Source organism: Salmo salar, chromosome ssa19 (assembly GCF_905237065.1).
Source record: "Salmo salar chromosome ssa19, Ssal_v3.1, whole genome shotgun sequence".
In the NCBI taxonomy this organism is placed as follows: domain Eukaryota; kingdom Metazoa; phylum Chordata; class Actinopteri; order Salmoniformes; family Salmonidae; genus Salmo; species Salmo salar.
Window position 1 is genome coordinate 38,604,708 of NC_059460.1, and position 26,597 is coordinate 38,631,304.

The 26,597-nt window shown below is 42.6% G+C and overlaps 1 protein-coding gene across 3 annotated transcripts in view; it reads left to right on the forward strand.

Annotated features, from left to right (window-relative positions):
• The window catches only part of sptlc3 (serine palmitoyltransferase, long chain base subunit 3), an 88,885-nt gene that overhangs the window by 13,118 nt on the left and 49,170 nt on the right, over window positions 1–26,597 (forward strand). For all 3 annotated transcript variants that reach the window (XM_045702284.1, XM_045702286.1, XM_045702285.1), the window contains 2 exons: window positions 2,106–2,254; window positions 26,459–26,583. In XM_045702284.1, the coding sequence (XP_045558240.1) occupies window positions 2,106–2,254; window positions 26,459–26,583 (274 nt within the window). The remainder of the gene's footprint in view (window positions 1–2,105; window positions 2,255–26,458; window positions 26,584–26,597) is intronic.

Consider the following 26,597-nt stretch of genomic DNA (forward strand, 5'->3'; position numbering starts at 1 on the left):
CCACAATGGATCAGATTACATGGACAGGGAGGACCTGATCCTAGATCAGAACTCCTACTCTGATACACTTTGTGAATATGGGCCTAGGTGCAAATAAGGCTATGAGCAAATTCAATGAAAAAAATATTGATTGATATGTTTACTGTATTGTGTCCTAATAGCTTATTGTATTATGTTGTAGGTTGGTTCCCACTATTACTGTCATTCAATTCAGTAAGGTTGTGTGTGTGTCTGTTTTCGCCTCTTAGACATACATGTGCAACAAAATCAAATTGTTCGTACGTCTGTAACATATACTGCTCAAAAAAATAAAGGGAACACTAAAATAACACATCCTAGATCTGAATGAATGAAATCATCTTATTAAGGAGTCACTGGAACGGGCCAGGGGACAACAAAAAAAGAGCGTGGACCGTCGCCGCAGTGAGGCTCCAGTGTTTGCCCCAGGGGAGAGAGTCTGGCTCTCAACCCGGAACCTGCCCCTCCGCCTGCCCTGCTGGAAACTGGGTCCGTGGTTTGTAGGGCCATTTAAAGTCCTGAGGAGAATAAACGAGGTGTGTTACAGGTTACAACTTCCTTCTTATTATCGTATTAACCCCTCGTTTCATGTCTACCACCGGTCTGTCTCTCCTCAGGCCGGTGGTAGCTGGTCCGCTGCAGGAAGATGAGGTACTGGAGGTCCCTCCGGCCCCCCTGGACATCGAGGGGCCCCCGGCGTATACAGTCCGGTCCATCTTGGACTCCAGGCGCCGGGTGAGGGGTCTGCAGTACCTCGTGGACTGGGAGGGGTACGGCCCGGAGGAGAGATGCTGGGTACCGGTGGGGGACATATTGGATCTCATCTCGGTACCTAATGGCAGTCAGGCTACCTCTGGCGAGCACATGGAGGGCTGTGCGGCCCCCCAAAGAAATGCCACCCCACACCATGACTGACCCACCGCCAAACCGGTCATGCTGGAGGATGTTGCAGACAGCAGAACGTTCTCCACGGCGTCTCCAGACTCTGTCACGTCTGTCACATGTGCTCAGTGTGAACCTGCTTTCATCTGTGAAGAGCACAGGGCGCCAGTGGCGAATTTGCCAATCTTGGTGTTCTCTGGCAAATGCCAAACGTCCTGCACGGTGTTGGGCTGTAAGCACAACCCCCACCTGTGGACGTCGGGCCCTCATACCACCCTCATGGAGTCTGTTTCTGACAGTTTGAGCAGACACATGCACATTTGTGGCCCGCTGGAGGTCATTTTGCAGGGCTCTGGCAGTGCTCCTCCTGCTCCTCCTTGCACAAAGGCGGAGGTAGCGGTCCTGCTGCTGGGTTGTTGCCCTCCTACGGCCTCCTCCACGTCTCCTGATGTACTGGCCTGTCTCCTGGTAGCGCCTCCATGTTCTGGACACTAAGCTGACAGACACAGCAAACCTTCTTGCCACAGCTCGCATTGATGTGCCATCCTGGATGAGCTGCACTACCTGAGCCACTTGTGTGGATTGTAGACTCCGTCTCATGCTACCACTAGAGTGAAAGCACCGCCAGCATTCAAAAGTGACCAAAACATCAGCCAGGAAGCATAAGAACTGAGAAGTGGTCTGTGGTCACCACCTGCCGAACCACTCCTTTATTGGGGGTGTCTTGCTAATTGCCTATAATTTCCACCTGTTGTCTATTCCATTTGCACAACAGCATGTGAAATTTATTGGCAATCAGTGTTGCTTCCTACGTGGACAGTTTGATTTCACAGAAGTGTGATTGACTTGGAGTTACATTGTGTTGTTTAAGTGTTCCCTTTATTTTTTTGAGCAGTAAACAGGTTAGAGAATGATTAGTACGTGTTCAATTTAACAGGGAAGACCATATATGATGTCATCAACATGGGTTTAATGTCTGTCTGTCTCTGTGTTTTCAGTTTAACAGGGAAGACCATAGACGATGTCATCAACATGGGTTTAATGTCTGTCTGTCTCTGTGTGTTCAGTTTAACAGGGAAGACCAATGACGATGTCATCAACATGGGTTTAATGTCTGTCTGTCTCTGTGTGTTCAGTTTAACAGGGAAGACCATAGATGATGTCATCAACATGGGTTTAATGTCTGTCTGTCTCTGTGTTTTCAGTTTAACAGGGAAGACCATAGACGATGTCATCAACATGGGTTCCTATAATTACCTGGGTTTCGCTGAGAACGACGGTGATTTCCTGAAGACTGTGGCAGACAGAACCCAGCAGTATGGTCTCGGGGTCTGCAGCACACGACAGGAAATGGGTGAGCAGTGTGTGAGCGAGAGGTGTGTAGGGTTGGGGCTGGGAAGGACGGGACTGTGTGTGTGTGTGGGGGGGAGGTAAACGTGTGTGTTTTTTGGTTCAACTCTAAAGCTAGCCACTCTTTTTTTCCCACTCGGTTTGAAATAGGTCAGAACTGAACTGAACTGCATCCCAAGTCGCGTCTTTTCTGTGTCCCGAATTGCACACTATTACGTAAATGGTGCACTACTTTAGGGCTTTAGTCAAATGTAGTGCACTATGTAGGTAAAGGGTGCCATCTGGGATGTTGCCCAGTAATGTTTGTACCATGTTGTGTTGCTGCCATGTTGTGTTGCTGCCATGTTGTGTTGCTACCATGTTGTGTTGCTGCCATGTTTCTGCCATGTTGTGTTGCTGCCATGCTGTGTTACTGCCATGCTGTGTTGCTGCCATGCTGTGTTGCTGCCATGTGGTGCTGCTGCCATATTGTGCTGCTGCTGTGCTGCTGCCATGTTGTGCTGCTGCTGTGTTGCTGCCATGTTGTGCTGCTGCTGTGTTGCAGCCATGTTGTGCTGCTGCCATGTTGTGCTGCTGCTGTGCTGCTGCCATGTTGTGCTGCTGCTGTGTTGCTGCCATGTTGTGCTGCTGCTGTGTTGCTGCCATGTTGCGCTGCTGCTGTGTTGCTGCTGCTGTGTTGCTGCTGTGTTGCTGCCATGTTGTGCTGCTGCTGTGCTGCTGCCATGTTGTGCTGCTGCTGTGCTGCTGCCATGTTGCTGCTGTGTTTGCTGCCATGTTGTGCTGCTGCTGTGCTGCTGCCATGTTGTGCTGCTGCTGTGCTGCTGCCATGTTGTGCTGCTGCTGTGCTGCTGCCATGTTGTGCTGCTGCTGTGTTGCTGCCATGTTGTGCTGCTGCCATGTTGTGTTGCTGCCGTGTTGTGCTGCTGCTGTGTTGCTGCCATGTTGTGCTGCTGCTGTGTTGCTGCCATGTTGTGCTGCTACCATGTTGTGTTGCTGCTGTGTTGTGTTTTCATGTGTTGTCTTAGGTCTCTATGTAGTGTTGTGGAGTCTCTCTTGTCATGATGTGTGTTTTGTCCTATATTTTTATTAAAACATTTTATTTTTAATCCCAAGCCCCCGTCCCCGCAGGAGCCCTTTTGCCTTCTGGTAGGCCGTCATTGTAAATAAGAATTTGTTCTTAACTGACTTGCCCTAGTTAAATAAAAAATAAATACAACATTGTGTAGAATAGGTTTCCATTTGGGACATAGTTCCAGTCTGTGTGTTTTGTGGGGAGCCCTGAAGCACTAGTATTGTCCACTTGACATGAGCCACTCCTTCACACGGTATCAGTCTTATCTATAGACTATCTACTCTTCTATTGTTGCCATATAAAAATCCTCCACCATATATTTGAAGTCCAATAGTATTGAACGACTCTCCTCTTAAGGTGTTGTACAGGGGGCCAGTTCTTTGTTAATACTTGTAGTTTTACGAGCGATATAAATTCCTCTCTTCTATAACCTACCACTTACATAAGATTCTGTAACCTACAGTGCCTTGGGAAAGTATTCAGACCCTTTGACTTTTTTCACATTTTTGTTACGTTACGATCTTATTCTAATATGTATTAAATTGTTGTTCTCCCACCATCATTCTAGACACAATACCCTATAATGACAAAGCATTGTTTTTTTGCAATTTAAAAAAATTAACATTTACATAAGTATTCAGACCCTTTAATGAGTACTTTGTTGAAGCACCTTTGGCAGCGATTACAGCCTTGAGTCAAATAAAATAAAATGTTATTTGTGACATGCGCCGAATACAACAGGTGTAGACCTTACAGTGAAATGCTGAATACAACAGGTGTAGACCTTAGTGAAATGCTTACTTACAAGCCTAACCAACAATGCAGTTAAGAAAATACAAACAAACAAAAAATAAAGTAAGAGATTATTATTCTTTAACATAAATAAAGAGCAGCAGTAAATAACAATGTGGAGGCTATATACAGGGTGTTACGGTACAGAGTCAATGTGGAGGCTATGTACAGGGGGTACCGGTACAGAGTCAATGTGGAGGCTATATACAGGGTGTTACGGTACAGAGTCAAAGTGGAGGCTATATACAGGGTGTTACGGTACAGAGTCAATGTGGAGGCTATATACAGGGGGAACCGGTACAGAGTCCATGTGTGGTGGCACTGGTGTCGAGGTAATTTAGGTAATATGTACATGTAGGTTGAGATATTAAAGTGACCATGCATAGATAATAAGAGTGTAGCAGCAATGCAAATAGTCTGGGTAGCCATTTGATTAGCTGTTCAGGAGTCTTATGGCTTCGGGGTAAAAGCTGTTTAAAAGCCTCTTGGACCTAGACTTGGCACTCCGGTACCGCTTGCCGTGCGGTGGCAGAGAGAACAGTCTATGACTAGTGTGGCTGGAGCCTTAGGGTCTTCCTCTGACACCGCCTGGTATAGAGGTCCTGGATGGCAGGAAGCTTGGCCCCAGTGATGTACTGGGCCGTACGCACTACCCTCTGTAGTGCCTTGAGGCCGGGCAGTTGCCATATCAGGCAGTGATGCAACCCAGCACGATGCTCTCGATGATGCAGCTGTAGAACTTTTGAGGATCTGGGGACCCATGCCAAATTTTTTCAGTCTCCTGAGGGGGAATAGGTTTTGTCCTGCCCTCTTCACAACTGTCTTGGTGTGCTTGGACCATGTTAGTTTGTTGGTGATGTGGACACCAAGGAAGCTCTGTACCTGCTCCACTACGGCCCCGTTGATGAGAATGGGTGCGTGCTCAATCCTCCTTTTCCTTTAGTCCACAATCATCTGTCTTGATCACGTTGAGGGAGAGTTTGTTGTCCTTGCACCACACGGTCAGGTCTCTGACCTCCTCTCTATAGGGTGTCTCATCGTTGCAAACTCCAAGCGAGTTTTCTTGGGTATGACGCTACAAGCTTGGCACACCTGTATTTGGGGAGTTTCTCCCATTCTTCTCTGCAGATCCTCTAAAGCTCTGTCAGGTTGGATGGGGAGTGCTGCTGCACAGCTATTGGTCTCTCCAGAGATGTTTGATCAGGTTCAAGTCCGGGCTCTGACTGGGCCACTCAAGGACATTGAGACTTGACCTGAAGCCACTCCTGCGTTGTCTTGGCAGTGTGCTTAAGGTCGTTGTCCTATTGTGTTGGAAGGTGAACCTTCGCCCCAGTCTGAGGTCCTGAGTGCTCTGGAGCAGGTTTTCATCAAGAATCTCTCTGTACTTTGCTCCTTTCATCTTTCCCTCGATCCTGACTGGTCTCCCAATCCTTGCCGCTGAAAAACATCCACACAGCATGATGATGCCACCATCATGCTTCACCGTAGGGATGGTGCAAGGTTTCTTCCAGATGTGATGCTTGGCATTCAGGCCAAAGAGTTCAATCTTGGTTTCATCAGACCAGAAAATCTTGTTTCACATGGTCTAAGAGTCTTTAGGTGCCCTTTGACAAACACCAAGCGGGATGGAAGCCACTCCCCAGTTGAAGGCATGTCTGGCCACTCTACCATAAAGGCCTGATTGGTGGAGTGCTGCAGAGATGGTTGTCCTTCTGAAAGGTTATCCCATCTCCACAGAGGAACTCTGGAGCTCTGTCAGAATGACCATTGGGTTCTTGGTCACCTCCCTGACCATGGCCCTTCTCCCCCAATTGCTCAGTTTGGCTGGGCGGCCAGCTCTAGGAATAGTGTTGGTGGTTCCAAACTTCTTCCTTTTTAAGAATGATGGAGGCCACTGTGTTCTTGGGGACCTTCAATGCTGCAGAAATGTTTTGGTACCCTTCCCTGGATCTGTCCCTCGACACAATCCTGTCTCGGAGCTCTACGGAGAATTCCTTCGACCTCATGGCTTGGTTTTTGCTCTGACATGCACTGTCAACTGTGGGACCTTATATAGACAGGTGTGTGCCTTTCCAAATTATGTCCAATAAATTGAATGTACCACAGGTGGACTCCAATCAAGTTGTAGAAACATCTCAAGGATGACCAATGGAAACAGGATGTACCTGAGCTCAATTTAGAGTCTCATAGCAAAGGGTCTGAATACTTATGTAAATAATAGGCAGGTGACAGCGCACTTGGAGTTTGCCAAAAGGCACCTAAAGACGCTCAGACCACGAGACACAAGATTCTCTGGTCTGATGAAACCAAGATTTAACTCTTTGGACTGAATGCCGAGGGTCACGTCTGGAGGAAACCTGATACCACCCCTATGGTGAAAGACTGGGCGAACGTTCACCTTCCAATAGGACAACAATCCTAAGCACGCAGAAAAGACAACGCATGAATGGCTTCAGGACAAGTCTCTGAATGTCCTTGAGTGGCCAAGAAATAGTAGCTGCTGCCTTGGCACGAACTAAGTGGGATCCATAATATATCTCAGGAAGAGTAACTGCTAACCTTGGCAGGAACTAACGGGGATCCATAATAAACCCCAGGAAGAGAGGCTCCTTGGCAGGAACTAATTGGGATCCTTAATAAATACAAATAACCTACCACTTACATAAGATTCTATAACCTACCACTTACATAAGATTATATAACCTACCACTTACATAAGATTCTATAACCTACCACTTACATAACATTCTATAACCTACCACTTACATAACATTCTATAGCCTACCACTTACATAACATTCTATAGCCTACCACTTACATAACATTCTATAGCCTACCACTTACATAAGATTCTATAACCTACCATTTACATAACATTCTATAACCTACCACTTACATAACAGAGACTACATACTCTCTAGGTGCATAGTTCTGTCATGACAGCCAAAAGATTGACCATTAAATTGACTGTTACTGTGTCCCAAATGGCACCCTATTCCCTATATAGTGCACTACTTTTGACGACAGCCCTATGGCACCCTATTCCCTATATAGTGCACTACTTTAGACCAGAGCCCTATGGCACCCTAGTCCCTATATAGTGCACCAATTTTGACCAAGGCCTATAGGCAATAAAGTTCCATTTGGGACATAGACAAGATGGGTGAGCCCTTCCAAGTCTGGCTTATTTGAAATGGAAGAGTATGTGAAACTGGGTTCTGTTCAAAGGTAGTAGTCCATATAGGGAATAGGGTGCATGGATTCTGGTCAACGATTTTGCTTCATATAGGGAATAGGGTTTCATTTGGGACTCACACTCTTATCTCATTTATCTTTTTCATCAACTAAAACAGAATCTTTAATTAACTTGGTAGCGGCTGCAACGTTGAATGAATTATTTAATCTGTGTTAAATTATGTACAGTATGAAGCACAAGCCTGGATCATTACCCAGGGGCCCCTCCACTGTATGTGGAGAGGAAACGCTATCATCGTTGTACTGTAACATCGTGAAACAGACTTAAATCAGGCCACATGGACATAACGTAGTGTTCGAGGCTAGCAGAGGGGATGTGGAGGGAACATTCGTGTGTGTGTGTGTGTGTGTGTGTGTGTCTGTCTGTTGGTGAAAGCTTGGCGTTAGCAACACTAGGGTCATGGGTCCAGTTCCCACTGGGGTCACGGGTTCAGTTCCCACTGGGGTCACGGGTTCAGTTCCCACTGGGGTCATGTATATGAAATGTTTATTCTCACTGGAGGACATTCTGGATAAAAGCATAATTCTAAATATAAGAGTTAATTGTCTGAGTTTTTTCGTTGCTCATTCTCACAGTTGTTAAACCAGTCAGGCTATGAGATGAATGCTATCACTCTAAATACCTTTCCTGAGGGCCTGACGTAACGTAAAATCGGCATCCATATTTGGTTGATATTTAATTGAGTTGTGATGTGAAAGGTATTTTTTTTAAATATATTTTTATTTTATTTTACCCCCATTTTTCCTCCCCAATTTTGATCTTGTCTCATCGCTGCAACTCCCCAACGGCCTCGGGAGGTGAAGGTCGAGTCATGCGTCCTCCGATACATGACCCGCCAAACCTTCGCTTCTTAACACCTACCCGCTTAACTCAGAAGCCAGCCGCATCAATGTGTTGGGAGGAAACACCGTTCACTTGATGACCGAGGTCAGCCTGCAGGCGCCCGGCCCACCACAAGGAGCCAAGTAAAGCCCCCCCCCGGCCAAACCCTCCCCTAATCCGGACGACGCTGGGCCAATTGTGCGCCGCCCTATGGGACTCCCGAACACGGCCAGTTGTGACACAGCCCAGGATCGAACCCGGGTCTGTAGTGTCGCCTCTAGCTTTGCGATGCAGTGCCTTAGACCATTGCTCCACTCGGGAGGCCCCAACAAATGTGAATTCTACTCTAGGTAAAAGAAGGTAAAGACATAATACAAAGTCTTTCAATTAAGAGATTGAGAGAAAAAATGTCCAGTTTGAGTGTTTTGTTGCAGCTCGTTGCAGTCGCTAGCTGCAGCGAACTGAAAAGACGAGCGACCCAGTGATGTGTTTTGCTTTGGGGACCTGCAGCAGAATGTGACTGCCAGAACGGGTGTTGTACGTGGAGGATTATAAACAACAAACACTTATTTTTAATGAATATTACTAACAACAGATTAAACTAATTTTGGCCAAGGGATCTGTGGAATAAATTGAGGGTGTAATACAATATTATTAATCTACAATTTTTGTTCGTAACTCTGGGCAACATGGACCTGGGAGGCTCACAGGGATATTGGTATCCACAGTAGTACACCAATTATTCTTATTGTATCCCCCCCCAATAATTTTTTTAACATAAATGCACTGTACTATAAGCTTTATAACCGCAAAGTTCTCTCTGCCTCATGGAAACATTTTATAGAATTGCAGGATATTATCTTTAAAGCTGCAACAACTAAACTACAATTTACCTGTCGTTTACCAGCTTGCTTGTGCTCAGATGGGTGTATCTTTAAAAACATGATCCAAAGTGATATTTAAGACCAACCAAAAGCTGGTTGAAGCGGTAATGCTACATTTTACAGTGGCAATGCAGCCTATCCAGCCGTGACGCATGCTGCCCATATGAACATGGTACAAGAGAAGCCTAACGTGCTTTTGGTGCCTGTATACTTCCTATTTAGAAACATAAAAAAAAGAACATGCTTGTTTTTCCCCATTTCGTTTTATTTGATTAAAAACCAAGCATAGCCTCCCCTCCTCTTTGTTTTTATCTGCCCCAAATCATTCGCAAAGTAGTCATGACTGTGGATAAAGGGTTTGGCTCCTGAGACCGCTTGGAAATAAATCTTAATCACCAAAGCTTTATTGAAATACCAAGTTTAAGAGGAGTAAAACAATGAGCTGACATTCCCTTTTTATCTCTGCATTGAAGGCAGGTCCACATTATTTTAGCCAGGCAGGTCCACATTATTTTAGCCAGGCAGGTCCACATTATTTTAGCCAGGCAGGTGCACATTATTTTAGCCAGGCAGGTCCACATTATTTTAGCCAGGCAGGTCCACATTATTTTAGCCAGGCAGGCCCACATTATTTTAGCCAGGCAGGTCCACATTATTTTAGCCAGGCAGGTCTCGTTTTGGATGTGTGTAAAAACCCTCCATAGTCTGTTGTAATATTATATGCCCCACGGGGAGAAAGTATGGAGCCTGTAAGTGTGACATCGCCTATTTAAAAAAAGTTGTTTTTAGAATTTGATTATAATTATTTGTTCTCTTTGGCTTCATCGATAATTCATTTAATCTTGTTTATTGACTATGTTTGGTATGTCCGTGCTCAGCCATAATGCAATTTATTTTAGGCCTAGTCCCTATATCAGTGTGAATGTGTCACGTCCTGACCAGTGTAAGAGGTAATTTTCTATAATAGATGGGTCAGGGCGTGACAGTCTGTGTTGTTATTTCTATGTTGTGGGTTCTAGGTTTTCTGTTTCTATGTCGGGTGTTGTTTGGGGTTGATCTCCAATTGGAGGCAGCTGTTTCTTGTTGCCTCTGATTGGAGATAGTATTTAGGTAGGGGGGGTTTCTTATTGTATGCTGTGGGTTGTTAATTTGTGAGTAGTGTGTTTTCCTGCTCTGCGTCACAGCTTTATTGTTTTTGTATTTTTCAAGTTTATTGTATATGGCATTCGGTTTCACGATTCAATAAAAGATGTGGAACTACGATCACGCTGCGTATTGGTACGATCCTTCAGAAAGCCCTGCCAGAATGCTATTGAAACCATGCAATAACTTAAAACAATGTGGATTGCAAATGGGTTCAAGTTAACCTATTTAGCAAAAATGGGATGGGTCTACATTTTTGTTATTTTGTTCCTGTAAGCCATTTCACAAACTATAATGGTCTAACATTGGAATTGGACTTTATTCCAAGGCAATACATAAAAGACTGTAAATACACATCCTGAAGCAACCACATTTTACTATGGAGCACATTCTGATTGGCCGGTGAGGGGCCAAGCCTCGACACACCCACAACTTGTTTATTCATTAAAACCCAGCCATTTCACCAGCCAAGAGGGCTGATAATTGTAACAGTGAAAATAGCAAAAAAATATTTTATAGCGCTAACCATTTGCGCTTAGATTTACCATTTGCGTCAGGTTTGTTAAAATAAAGTCCCTTGTACACTTTCTATCTCACTCTAGTTGTGTTCCCTGATGAATTTCCTATTGCAAAAGGGGCTCCCTGGCCCTAAAAAGTTTGAGAACCTCTGCTCTATGGGGTATAGTAGTGTCTGTTGAATGATTCAGTGTTTAAACTTATCCAGACCCTACAGATCCACCACTACACTGATTATACCTACCTAGGCCCAATCACATATGCAAATGTCAAAGCGTTAAGGTTCAGGGTAAAGTGTAGATACTGACTTGAGTTAGTTTTGAGAGGAGTTGCAGAGTGTTTTCAGTGTTAAAACCTGTTGGGGATACCCCTTCCCGTTCGGATCCCGTTAACGGGATTGCTTGACAAGATACAATGCGCGAAATTCAAAACAGAATAAATCGAATAATTTACATTTCTCAAATAATCAACTATCTTACACCCTTTGAAAGATAAACATCTCCTTAATCTAACCAAGTGGGCCGATTTAAAAAAGGCTTTACTGCGAAAGCATAAAGTTAGATTATGTTAGGACAGTACATTGACAAAACATTACACACAGCTATTTTCAATGCAAAGACAGGCGTCACCAAAAGCAGAAAACCAGCTAAAATGATGCACTAACCTTTGACAATCTTCATCAGATGACACTCCTAGGACATTATGTTAGACAATACATGCATTTTTGGTTCTATCAAGTTCATATGTATATCCAAAAACAGCATTTTACAGTGGCGGTGAAATTCAGAAAATATTTTCCCTCAAATGCTGCCGGTGAATCAGCGCTACAATTTACAAAATTACTATTCGAAAAAATTGGTAAATTATAATATTGTCATTCAAAGAATTATAGATTAACATCTCGTGAATGCAACCGCATTGCCAGATTTCAAAATAACTTTACTGGGAAATCACACTTTGCAATAAACGAGGTACTATGCTCAGAAAAATAGGCTAGGCGATACAGGTTAGCGCCATCTTGGAACCATCTAAAATCAAATATACTATTGTGAATATTCACTTACCTTTGATTATCTTCATCAGAAGGCACTTCTAGGAATCCCAGGTCCACAACAAATGTAGTTTTGTTAGAAAAAGTTTATAATTTATGTCCCAATAGCTCCTTCTTGTTAGCGCATTCTGTAGGCTACTCAAAATGTACCGAAACGCGCGGGACTTGTCGCCACGAAAGAGCAAAAAAAAAATATTTACGTTCGTTCAAACATGTCAAACGTTGTATAGCATAAGTCTTTAGGGCCTTTTTCAATCAGAACGTCAATAATATTCAAGGCGGACAATTGCATTGTCTTATAAAACGTTTCGGAAAGAAAGGGTCCCCACACGCATGCGCATCATAGTAGACATGGCCATCCGCCTGTGACCTAGTTTACAGCCTTCTCGTTCGGTCAGTTTTTACAGGAGAAGACTCAAACCACTTTGTAAAGACTGTTGACATCTAGTGGAAGCCTTAGGAAGTGCTAAATGAATCCTAACTCACGGTGTGTTTCATAGGCAAAGTGTTGAAGGTGATTCCACAAATCAGATTTCCACTTCCTGCATGGAATCTTCTCAGGTTTTGGCCTGCCATATGAGTTCTGTTATACTCACAGACACCATTCAAACAGTTTTAGAAACTTTAGAGTGTTTTCTATCCAAATCTACTAATTATATGCATATTCTAGTTACTGGGCAGGAGTAGTAACCAGATTAAATCGGGTACGTTTTTTATCCGGCCGTGCAAATACTGCCCCCTATCCCCAACAGGTTTTAACAGACCTGACTGATTGTTGTGAACTATAGCCCTTTTTTTCTCACCACGTCTTAATCTGAAACAGGTGTCTTCGTTTGGGTTGGGTGTTTTTTGAGCTGAACTTTTGCATCCCAAATGGCACCCTTATTCCCTATATAGTGCACTGATATAGATCTCTGGTCAACCCATAGGGCCCTGGTCATAAGTAGTGCACTAGATAGGGAATAGGGTGCAAATTGGTGTCTCACAAGGTATCAATGTGTGTGCCTTTTACTGCTTTTTAGTTTTCACATGATCATTAACAAAAACGTAAGAGGTAAAACCAACTGTAGGTGACATATCTATACCTGTAAAATGTTTCGAAACGTACAGTACCTGTAAAAATAGAGAATGATAAACTGTAGCCATAGACATTGCCTGGGTGTTTTTAATTTTTTTCTCCAGGGGTTATAGTAGTACAATTATGCGTGTATGTTTTTGAGTACAGTACTATTGTGATGTCTTCTATGACGTATCAGACTTTTTATATATATATATATATATATATATTATATATATATTTTTTTTAGAGGGTCTCATCACCACGCACACACTGTTAGAGAGAGAAATTATTAACTCTGTTTAAAACTTTGAAGACGTAGCTACTGCAGTCACGCTCGTTCAATTACAACCAACCCAGTGTCACAGATTTACTGTTGTTAGGTTCTAATTTTTTTTAGTAAATAACTCACGGACACTAGAGAAGCTTAACCAAGTTTAATCTTTCCCAAAGGGCCGACACAGCTTTATTCAGACAAAAACATGTTTCCACCACCACAATTATATATATTCTCCAATTTAGGCACCCCTCCTTATCTCCAATCCTTACGTCTTATAGTTCGACAGGAGAGGGTAATAAACAATAATTTCTCCCTTCAGGGGATCTGACCTGACCTCAACCCCTCCTTCGCCTAATCCACAGATGTCCATCCGCTTCCCCTATAGCAATCCTGTGACTTCCTCCAGTCCACCCAAACCATCCCAAAGCCATCTGTCTTCTACAGAGAACCATTGCTGTGTGTTCGAATCACGTCATGAACAACTTTAGAATTTTCGCTAATTAGCAACAACTCAATACTTAACTACTGAACTAGCATGTTAGCTAACCTTAACTACTGAGCTAGCATGTTAACTAACCCTAACCTTTAACTACTTAGCTAGCATGTTAGCTAACCCTATTGCGACTGTCAATCAAACGTTACGTTCCCCAGCAAAATATAAAATGTCACTCAAACAGAAGGGGGAACTGACAACAAACTAAATGAATCAGGTGGGGTTTTAGGAGGGGTTCTGATAGACACTCATGGGGGTGTCCACTGAAAGTTGACTAGCAACAACAACTGGAACCTAAAAGACACCCACCATGAGACCCACTAAATTTGCCCAAGAAGAAGTAAAGTAAAGAACAACCCACCCCAAACTTCAAGACAGGAAGCAAACCAAAAACTTGAACAAAATGGAAACAGGGAAGATCAGACAAAGGAATGTTTTTCTAGAAATCAAATAGAGGAGCGCCAACGTAAGGTGTTGACCCTCCACATCTCTCAATACAACTAGAGCACTGGGCCAGACACTCTTAAATATCACTTAGGCCAGCACAGGTGAAATACCTTCCGACTAACGAGATGGACAAGCCAGCACAGGTGAAACATATACTGACTAACGAGATGACACCAATCGGTGCGCCGTACATGCTAACGTGCTATACGTGCTAAAAGTCCAACCTCAAAACATAAATGGAAAAACCAAAAACTTTTTAACACAACTCTAACGTTGCATTTTCAAATCACGTCATGGACTAACTTTCGCATTTGAGCTAATTAGCAACAACTTATTACTTTTTAACTACCATATTACTTTACTTTAACCCCTAGCCTAGCTAAAGTTAACCACCCAGTTAACCTAGCTAGCTAATGTTAGCCACAACAAATTGTAATTTGTGCAATGTACATGAATGCGTTATGAAGAAAGAAAATTGTGTAATACACAGGAAATGCATTGTGAAGAAATGTGTGTAGTAAACACAAAGTAGTGGACTAAGTAATTAATGTCTATTTCACAATAAGCTGTGATAGTCAGTTACCTATAAAAGGTTTGAAAATCCCCCTGCTACAGTTTCCCAGGAGTAGCCTTGTCCCAGATCTGTTTGTGCTGACCATAGGAGTTGGCAAGACCGAACAAACAGATCTGGGACCAGGTTATCCCCAGGGGTGTTGGTGACTTTACACAACACTGGTCGTCAAGCTTGGGACTGGGACATCGTGGATTGTGTTGCGAAGGTGGAATAGTTGCTTGGTGTTCTAGATCTAATGGATGAGGAATGATGACTTGGAATACTTGACATTCTAGAATCTAGTGGACAAGTGATGATGACTTGGATTACTTGACATTCTAGAATCTAGTGGACAAGTGATGATGACTTGGAATACTTGACATTCTAGAATCTATTAGACAAGTGATGATGACTTGGATTACTTGGCATTCTAGAATCTAGTGGACAAGTGATGATGACTTGGATTACTTGACATTCTAGAATCTATTAGACAAGTGATGATGACTTGGATTACTTGGCATTCTAGAATCTAGTGGACAAGTGATGATGACTTGGATTACTTGACATTCTAGAATCTAGTGGACAAGTGATGATGACTTGGAATACTTGACATTCTAGAATCTAGTGGACAAGTGATGATGACTTGGTTGGGAGGCAGAGATCCATTTTACATGGCTGACCCCGGTTTAATCCGATAAATGTGTGTAGTGACATAATTGCCACTTGATTGAGGAAACTGAAGGGACTCAGGGCTTGTGCTGAGAAATGACTCCACTATCTCGCTCTCCTTTCCCAGACCGTTCAAAAGAACTGAAGGAGCCGTAGGTGGAATACAGATTAGTATACAGGCCTGGCTGAGTAAACGTTCTAGCTTCAAAAGAGAACAGATGCCGATGAGACAGCCAGCCAGTCAATCAGATTATATTGATGTCCTCCACGTGCCTCTTGACTGGACCTGGGCTTTGAGCCTGTGTGGTTGAGGAAGTGTATGAATTCAACGTTATTTGACGCAGAGCCTGATGGAAGGCGCTGGATAGGAATGAGCCATAAAGGGAATGAAGAGGGTGCAGTGCTCCTTCGATGCATTATGTTGATAAACACACCACGTGATGTTCAATACCACAGTCTTTCTGTCTGATACGTTCAATCAGTTATTATGTTGATATACACACCACGTGATGTTCAATACCACAGTCTTTCTGTCTGATACGTTCAATCAGTTATTATGTTGATATACACACCGCTTGATGCTAGGGCTGGGCGATATATAGAATTCATTTGAATATATGTTTTTTTGCGTGATATTCCAAATATCGCAAGAATTGAGTTTTTAATTAAAAATGTTCGTGTTTGTCCGCTTGTAGGCCGTAAGTAACGACCGCAGGCCGTGCCTAAGGACTGTGGGCTGTGCGCAGCTTCCCACTTACACACATACACCAAGGCCCTCCCCCCTGCCAGTCAAAACAACGACAAAAAAGCGTTTACTAGCTGTCTAGTCTGTGTTTTATAAAACAACGTACCAGTAGCAGCATTGTAACCAGACTGTTATACTAGCTGTCTAGTCTGTGTTTTATAAAACAACGTACCACTAGCAGCATTGTAACCAGACTGTTATACTAGCTGTCTAGTCTGTGTTTTATAAAACAACGTACCACTAGCAGCATTGTAACCAGACTGTTATACTAGCTGTCTAGTCTGTGTTTTATAAAACAACGTACCACTAGCAGCATTGTAACCAGACTGTTATACTAGCTGTCTAGTCTGTGTTTTATAAAACAACGTACCACTAGCAGCATTGTAACCAGACTGTTATACTAGCTGTCTAGTCTGTGTTTTATAAAACAACGTACCACTAGCAGCATTGTAACCAGACTGTTATACTAGCTGTCTAGTCTGTGTTTTATAATACAACGTACCACTAGCAGCATTGTAACCAGACTGTTATACTAGCTGTCTAGTCTGTGTTTTATAAAACAACGTACCACTAGCAGCATTGTAACCAGACTGTTATACTAGCTGTCTATTCTGTGTTTTATAAAACAACGTACCACTAGCAGCATTGTAACCAGACTGTTATACTAGCTGTCTAGTCTGTGTTTTATAATACAACGTACCACTAGCAGCATTGTAACCAGACTGTTATACTAGCTGTCTAGTCTGTGTTTTATAATACAACGTACCACTAGCAGCATTGTAACCAGACTGTTATACTAGCTGTCTAGTCTGTGTTTTATAAAACAACGTACCACTAGCAGCATTGTAACCAGACTGTTATACTAGCTGTCTAGTCTGTGTTTTATAATACAACGTACCACTAGCAGCATTGTAACCAGACTGTTATACTAGCTGTCTAGTCTGTGTTTTATAATACAACGTACCACTAGCAGCATTGTAACCAGACTGTTATACTAGCTGTCTAGTCTGTGTTTTATAAAACAACGTACCACTAGCAGCATTGTAACCAGACTGTTATACTAGCTGTCTAGTCTGTGTTTTATAATACAACGTACCACTAGCAGCATTGTAACCAGACTGTTATACTAGCTGTCTAGTCTGTGTTTTATAAAACAACGTACCACTAGCAGCATTGTAACCAGACTGTTATACTAGCTGTCTAGTCTGTGTTATATAATACAACGTACCACTAGCAGCATTGTAACCAGACTGTTATACTAGCTGTCTAGTCTGTGTTTTATAAAACAACGTACCACTAGCAGCATTGTAACCAGACTGTTATACTAGCTGTCTAGTCTGTGTTTTATAAAACAACGTACCACTAGCAGCATTGTAACCAGACTGTTATACTAGCTGTCTAGTCTGTGTTTTATAATACAACGTACCACTAGCAGCATTGTAACCAGACTGTTATACTAGCTGTCTAGTCTGTGTTTTATAAAACAACGTACCACTAGCAGCATTGTAACCAGACTGTTATACTAGCTGTCTAGTCTGTGTTTTATAAAACAACGTACCACTAGCAGCATTGTAACCAGACTGTTATACTAGCTGTCTAGTCTGTGTTTTATAAAACAACGTACCACTAGCAGCATTGTAACCAGACTGTTATACTAGCTGTCTATTCTGTGTTTTATAAAACAACGTACCACTAGCAGCATTGTAACCAGACTGTTATACTAGCTGTCTAGTCTGTGTTTTATAAAACAACGTACCACTAGCAGCATTGTAACCAGACTGTTATACTAGCTGTCTAGTCTGTGTTTTATAAAACAACGTACCACTAGCAGCATTGTAACCAGACTGTTATACTAGCTGTCTAGTCTGTGTTTTATAAAACAACGTACCACTAGCAGCATTGTAACCAGACTGTTATACTAGCTGTCTAGTCTGTGTTTTATAAAACAACGTACCACTAGCAGCATTGTAACCAGACTGTTATACTAGCTGTCTAGTCTGTGTTTTATAAAACAACGTACCACTAGCAGCATTGTAACCAGACTGTTATACTAGCTGTCTAGTCTGTGTTTTATAAAACAACGTACCACTAGCAGCATTGTAGCCAGACTGTTATACTAGCTGTCTAGTCTGTGTTTTATAAAACAACGTACCACTAGCAGCATTGTAACCAGACTGTTATACTAGCTGTCTAGTCTGTGTTTTATAATACAACGTACCACTAGCAGCATTGTAACCAGACTGTTATACTAGCTGTCTAGTCTGTGTTTTATAAAACAACGTACCACTAGCAGCATTGTAACCAGACTGTTATACTAGCTGTCTAGTCTGTGTTTTATAAAACAACGTACCACTAGCAGCATTGTAACCAGACTGTTATACTAGCTGTCTAGTCTGTGTTTTATAAAACAACGTACCACTAGCAGCATTGTAACCAGACTGTTATACTAGCTGTCTAGTCTGTGTTTTATAAAACAACGTACCACTAGCAGCATTGTAACCAGACTGTTATACTAGCTGTCTAGTCTGTGTTTTATAATACAACGTACCACTAGCAGCATTGTAACCAGACTGTTATACTAGCTGTCTAGTCTGTGTTTTATAATACAACGTACCACTAGCAGCATTGTAACCAGACTGTTATACTAGCTGTCTAGTCTGTGTTATATAATACAACGTACCACTAGCAGCATTGTAACCAGACTGTTATACTAGCTGTCTAGTCTGTGTTTTATAAAACAACGTACCACTAGCAGCATTGTAACCAGACTGTTATACTAGCTGTCTAGTCTTTCTTTTTATAAATTGTGCAATGAGTATAAAACACAATTTTACATAAAGGAATTGGCAACTCGTGCTCATTCTGAGATAAGCTAGGCCAATTGATTTCAACAGCCGAACAAAAGGCTGGGTGTGCTGTTCAAACGGTTGGAATGAACAGAAGGGTGTGTTCACAACAATTCAGCTGTTCTACCTTGTTTAAAAGGGAAAGGGGATTCCTATGATGCGTTGCTAATATGACTAAGATTGTGGATTTGGCTTCTGGACAACGAAAGAAAGTTGATAGGAAAAAACCGGTAGGGCAGGAGAGAAGTGGCATATGATGGAAGTCTTTCGTAGGCAGCGTGCGTGGCAAAAGACCTAGCTGACTGTTGAGTTGCGGCTGCCAGTGAAAAGCATCTAAAGTATTTGTGAAGAGTATCTTTTAAATGTTCAGACTAGAAGAAGGGTAAGGGTGTGTGGCGAAGATGGCTTATAGGCGCCTCTCTCTCCAGAACACGTGCTCTCTGCTCTCCAGAACGCCTGCTCTCTGCTCTCCAGAACGCGTGCTCTCTGCTCTCCAGAACGCGTCCTCTCTGCTCTCCAGAACGCGTGCTCTCTGCTCTCCAGAACGCGTGCTCTCTGCTCTCCAGAACGCCTGCTCTCTGCTCTCCAGAACGCCTGCTCTCTGCTCTCCAGAACGCCTGCTCTCTGCTCTCCAGAACGCGTGCTCTCTGCTCTCCAGAACGCGTGCTCTCTGCTCTCCAGAACGCCTGCTCTCTGCTCTCCAGAACGCCTGCTCTCTGCTCTCCAGAACGCCTGCTCTCTGCTCTCCAGAACGCCTGCTCTCTGCTCTCCAGAACGCCTGCTCTCTGCTCTACAGAACGCGTGCTCTCTGCTCTCCAGAACGCCTGCTCTCTGCTCTCCAGAACGCCTGCTCTCTGCTCTCCAGAACGCGTGGTCTCTGCTCTCCAGAACGCCTGCTCTCTGCTCTCCAGAACGCCTGCTCTCTGCTCTCCAGAACGCGTGGTCTCTGCTCTCCAGAACGCCTGCTCTCTGCTCTCCAGAACGCCTGCTCTCTGCTCCCCAGAACGCCTGCTCTCTGCTCTCCAGAACGCCTGCTCTCTGCTCTCCAGAACGCCTGCTCTCTGCTCTCCAGAACGCCTGCTCTCTGCTCTCCAGAACGCCTGCTTTCATTGTGTGAATTGTTTTCCCTTTGATTGTTTATTTTGATCAATTCCCCATGACATATGTCACCAGTAGTAATTGTACTTTTAATCCCCGTCATTTGGTTACATACATTTCTGTTAATGCATTGTATTACTAATTAGGCCTACATTCACTTACCGTTTCTCATTCTTGGAGTGGAAACGTTGTTTGTTGAGTTCACAGCCTGCTACACTTGTGAGAAACAAGTTTTTGGTTTATTTCATAACCATCATTGTGTTTTGTTGTGAAGTTCTCCATGTGATCAATGAGCATGGTTCTGGTTTCCTGTTAATGTTCAGGGAGCGTCGTGCCTGAGCACTCAGAAGTAGCATAACTGCTGCACGCAAATGTAGGAGAGTGTCCATTTTGGGGATGTTCGATTTCTGATTGTTTTAACTCACTTTGACCAGGACTAGTAACCTGACCTTCTCAGTAGTTTTTCTTCACATCACAAGTCAATGAAGTCTGTATTTTTTTTATATATTTTTTTTACATCCATTGCGAATGAGACTGTTCAAATATAACCCAATAATTACTCACAATCCCCCCCCTCCATAATCACCTCGGTGTGAAAGGACAAAATATCATCATCTGATCATCCCATACAGTCCATTCAGACAGTATTCACACCCCTTGACTTTTCCCATATTTTGTTACGTTACAGCCTTATTCTAAAATGGATTCAATGGCTTTTCCCCCCCTCATCAATCTACACACAATACCCCATAATGACAAAGAGAAAACAGGTTTTTAGATATTTTTGAAAATGTATTAAAAAATTAAAAACTGAAATAACATTTACATAAGTCTTCAGACCCTTTACTCAGTACTTTGTTGAAGCACCTTTGGCAGCGATTACAGCCTTGAGTCTTCTTGGGTATGATGCTACAAGCATAGCACACCTGTATTTGGGGAGTTTCTCCCATTCTTCTCTGCAGATCCTCTAAAGCTCTGTCAGGTTGGATGGGGAGCGTTGCTGCACAGCTATTTTCAGGTCTCTCCAGAAATGCTTGTTCGCGTTCAAGTCCGGGCTCTGGCTAGGCCACTTAAGAACATTCAGAGACTTGTCCCAAAGCCACTCCTGTGTTATCATGGCTGTATGCTTATGGTCATTGTCCTGTTGGAAAGTGAACCTTTGCCCAGTGTCTGAGGTCCTGAGCGCTCTGGAGCAGGTTTTTGTCAAGGGTCTCTCTGTACTTTTCTATGTACATCTTGCCCTCCATCCTGACTAGTCTCCCAGTCCCTGCCACTGAAAAACATCCCCACAATATGATGCTGCCACCACCATACTTCACCGTAGGGATGGTGACAGGTTTCTTCCAGACGTGACGCTTGGCATCCAGGCCAAAGAGTTCAATCTTGGTTTCATCAGACCAGAGAATCTTGTTTCTCATGGTCTGAGAGTCCTTTAGATGCCTTTTGGCAAACTCCAAGCTGGTTGTCATGTGCCTTTTACTGAGGAGCGTCTTTCGTCTGGCTACTCTACCATAAAGGCCTGATTGGTGGAGTGCTGCAGAGATGGTTGTCCTGAAAGGTTCTCCCATCTCCACAGTGGAACTCTGAAGTTCTTGGTGTTGGTCACCTCCCTGACCAATGCTTTTCCAACAATCTTGAAGGAGTTCCCACATATGCTGAGCAATTGTTGGCTGCTTTTTCTTCTCTCTGCTGTCCGACTCATCCCAAACCATCTCAATTCGGGGGAATCCCCCGACCTCAACCAAAGTCACCGCAGAGTGAAGGAAAAGCAGCCAACAAGTGCTCAGCATATGTGGGAACTCCTTCAAGACTGTTGGAAAAGCATTCCAGGTGAAGCTGGTTGAGAGAATGCCAAGAGTGTGCAAAGTGTCATCAAAGCAAAGGATTGCTATTTGAAGAATCTCAAATATAAAATATATTTTGATTTGTTTATCACTTTTTTGATTACTACATGATTCCATATGTGTTTAATTCATAGTTTTGATGTCTTCACTATTATTCTACAATGTAGAAAATTGTAAAAAATAAAGAAAACCTTTGAATCAGTAGTTGTTCTAAAACTTTTGACCGGTTGTGTAATTGTCTAGTTTTTATTTATTTATTTTTTATTTTCTATTTTTATTAACCCTCTGAGGACAAATACCTTTACTTGTTTTTTTACAGCTTTTCTGCTACATATATATACGTTTTACACACATGGTACTTTTATTTAAAGCAGTCACATAACAATAATACTTTACCAAACATAAGCTCTTTAATCCCACCCATCACCATAGACCAGTATTTAACCAGATATCTATTCATTAGATTATTGCTGACCATTTCAAATGCAATGTGTGTGTATTTCGATCTGGTCTCATCGTTGCAACTCCCCAACGGGCGCGGGAGAAGTCGAAGGTCGAGTCATGCGTTGTCCGAAACATGACCCGCCAAACCGCGCTTCTTAACACCCGCCCGCTTAACCCGGAAGCATAGCCTCACCAATGTATTGGAGGAAACACCTGGTGACCGAGGTCAGCCTGCAGATGCCCGTTCTGCCACAAGGAGTCGCTAGAGCGCGATGAGCCAAGTAAAGCCCGCCCCGGCCAAACCCTCCCCTAACCCCGACAACGCTGGGCCAATTGTGCGTCGGCCGTATGGGACTCACGATCACGGACAGTTGTGATACAGCCCGGAATCGAACCCGGGTCTGTAGTGACACCCTTAGACCGCTGCGCCACTCGAGAGGCTCAAATGCAGTGTATTTAAATTGTACAACATAGCTTATTTAGAGAAAACATAAGAACAACGTATGATTTTTAGGCCATATCGCCCAGCCCTACTTGGTGCTCAATACCACAATCCTTCCCCCATCCTCCCCTCCTGTCTGAAACGTTCAATCATTGGGAAAGACCTATAAAATAAAATACCTTTCGTGAATTAACACAAAATATACTTGCATGTAGTCCCACCTAGCTATTTTAAGATTAACTGTATGTTGCTCTGGTAAAAGAAAATCTCTGTGTGTATTTTGTTCTGTTATTAATGAATTGGCATGTAGCCTAGTGGTAAGAGCTAGTTGGACTAGCAACCGAAAGGTTGCAAGTTCGAATTCCTAAGCTGACAAGGTACAAATCTGTCATTCTTCCCCTGAACAAGGCAGTTAACCCACTGCCTAGGCTGTTATTGAAAGTAAGAATTTGTTCTTAACTGACTTGCCTAGTTAAATAAAAGGTAAAAAAAAATATTAAAAACTCAACCCAATTGAGATGGTTTGGGACAACAGAGTGAATGAAAAGCAGCCAACAAGTGCTCAGCATATGTGGGAATAACAGTATTGTGATGAACTTCAACATGTTCGTCCAAAATGTGGATTAAGTTAAGGGTAAGGGGTGTGAACACTTTCTGAAGGCACGCGATGTACACTACTAGTCAAAAGTTTGGACACATCTACTCATTCAAGGGTTTCTCTTTATTTTTACTTTTTTCTACATTGTAGAAAAATAGTGAAGACATCAAAACTATGAAATAACACATATGGAATCATGTAGTAACCAAAAAAGGGTTAATCAAATCAAATATATATTTGAGATTCTTCAAAGTAGCCACCCCTTTGACTTGATGACATGCTCCTATGCTCTGTTCACTGCAGTTCAAGTGGAATTCATCATGTCAAAATAGATGAATCAGCACCTGGTGATAGTTAAGTGCAGGAGCTTGTATGGAGTTGATGTTCATCACAATACTGTTATTCCCACATATGCTGAGCACTTGTTGGCTGCTTTTCCTTCACTCTGTGGTCCCAAACCATCTCAATTGGGTTAAGTTTTTCATATTTTTTAAAACTTTCATTAAACTAGGCAAGTCAGTTAAGAACAAATTCTTACTTTCAATAACAGCCTAGGCAGTGGGTTAACTGCCTTGTTCAGGGGAAGAATGACAGATTCGTACCTTGTCAGCTTAGGGATTTGAACTTCCAACCTTTCGGTTGCTAGTCCAACACTCTAACCACTAGGCTACGCTACCGCCCCAAAAGGTTGGGTGCTTGTGGAGGCAAGGTCATCTGATGCAGCACTCCATCACTCTCCTCCTTGATCAAATAGCCTTTACACAGCCTGGAGGTGTGTTGGGTCATTGTCTTGTTGAAAAACAAACAAATGCCTATTGCTCTTGTTTCTTTGCCCAGGCAAGTCTCTTATTCTTATTGGTGTCCTTTAGTAGTGGTTTCTTTGCAGTAATTCGACCATGAAAGCCTGATTCACGCAGTCTCCTCTGTACAGTTGATGTTGATATGTGTCTTTTACTTGAACTTTGTGAAGCATTTATTTGGGCTGCAATTTCTGAGGCTGTTAACTAATGAACTTATCCTCTGCAGCAGAGGTAACTCTGGGTCTTCCTTTCCTGCTGCGGTTCTCATGAGAGCCAGTTTCATCATAGCGCTTGATGGATTTTGCGACTGCACTTGAAGAAACTTCCAAAGTTCTTGACATTTTCCGGATTGACTGACCTTCATGTCTTAAAGTAATGATGATCTGTCGTTTATATGTGCTTATTTGAGCTGTTCTTGCCATAATATGGACTTGGTCTTTTACCAAATAGGGCCATCTTCTGTATTCCACCCCTACCTTGTCACAACACAACTGATTGGCTCAAATGCATTAAGAAGGAAAGAAAGTCCACAAATTAACAAGGCACACCTGTTAATTGAAATGCATTCCAGGTGACTACCTCATGAAGCTGGTTGAGAGAATGCCAAGAGTGTGCAAAGCTGTCATCAAGTCAAAGGGGTGGCTACTTTGAAGAATCTCAAATATATATTTTGATTTGATTAACCCTTTTTTGGTTACTACATGATTCCACATGTGTTATTTCATAGTTTTGATGTCTTCACTATTTTTCTACAATGTAGAAAAAAGTAAAAATAAAGACAAACCCTTGAATGAGTAGATGTGTCCAAACTTTTGACTAGTAGTGTACATCGAGTGCCTTCAGAAAGTGTTCACACCCCATACCCTTAACTTAATCCACATTTTGTTGTTACAGCCTGAATTTAAAACTGATTTAAATGTAGATGTTGTGTCACTGGCCTACAATGCACCATAATGTCAAAGTGGAATTATATTTTTAGATATTATAGAAAATGTAATAAGAAATGAAAAGCTGAAATGTCTATAGAGTCAATACATATTCAATCACTTAGCCTAAATAAGTTCAGGAGTAAACATTTGCTTAACAAGTCACATAATAAGTTGTATGGACATAATAAGTTGAACACTCTGTGTTCAATAATAGTGTTTAACATTATTTTTTTAATGACTACCTCATCTCGGCCATGTACCTCACACATACAATTATCTGTCGATTGGCAAGAATTGAAAAATGGTTAATATGATCAAAAACCAACGTGAATTTTTTTAAAGAATAAAGTACACATTTTGTAGAATCCAGCTGTGCAAATCTCTTAAAAGACTCACCAGAAAGACTCACAGCTGTAATTGCTGCCGAAGGTGTAATTCTAACATGTATTGACTTGTGTGTGAATACTTATGTAAATTTAGATTTTCATTTTTTTTCATTTCCAACAAATGTTTTAACATTTTTAAAAACGTTTTATTTTGTCATTATGGGGAATGTGTATAGATGGGTGAATTTCTTTTAAATTGATTTCATCCATTTTGAATTCAGGCTGTAACACAAAAGTGTATAATAAGTCACACGGTATGAATACTTTATGAAGGCACTGTAATTGTACGCAGAAATGAAGGGGACATTAGTGAACTGCCAATCAGTTTGTCCAAAACATGTGGCAGACACACAGCCATATATTTGAGGAGCTATTTGAGAAGTCCGTTAAGCTCCCTGTATCGTGCATGGACCATATTCCATAGATATCGAACGGGATCATCCTCTGCATTTGAATGAACAAGTTATTGAACTGCCACTCACCTTGTCCAAGAACGTGGTAAACACCATAATGCTTGTACCCGCCGGTCCCCTCTCCCGACCTCTTCTCCCCAAAACGCTTAGATGTTAGCAGATCTGCAAGGTGGAAACAATTATGTTAGAAGCTTCACTACTACAGTGCTTCCTCCTGTCCAGGCCCTTCTGACATTAGGGACTTGGGCCAAGGGGAAGGGGTAAGGAGGGAAGTACACTCTTAGGGGGGGAAAAAAGGTATTATTTAGAAGCTTGAAGGGGTTCTTTGGCTATCCCCTTATGAGAACCCTTTGAATAACCTTTTTTGTTTCCAGGGTTTTACCTGGACCCCAAAAAGGTTCTACCTGGACCCCAAAAAGGGTTCTACCTGGACCCCAAAACAGTTCTACCTGGACCAAAAAAAGGTTCTCTTACGGGGTCGTTCTGAAGAACCCATTTGGAACCATTTTTTTCTTAGTGTCGGACTGACTGTAAGAGCAATCAGATTGATCACTTGAAACAGCAGCAAACAGCGACAGGACATGATGTGAATTTTCATTTTGTTTCTCTTTCACATTTCTCTGTCCAGGTAACCTGGCTGTCCATGAGGAGTTGGAGCAGCTTGTAGCCACCTTCCTGGGGGTGGAGTCCTCCATGATCTTCGGCATGGGCTTTGCTACCAACTCTATGAACATACCGGCACTGGTCGGCAAGGTGGGTCTTTTAAA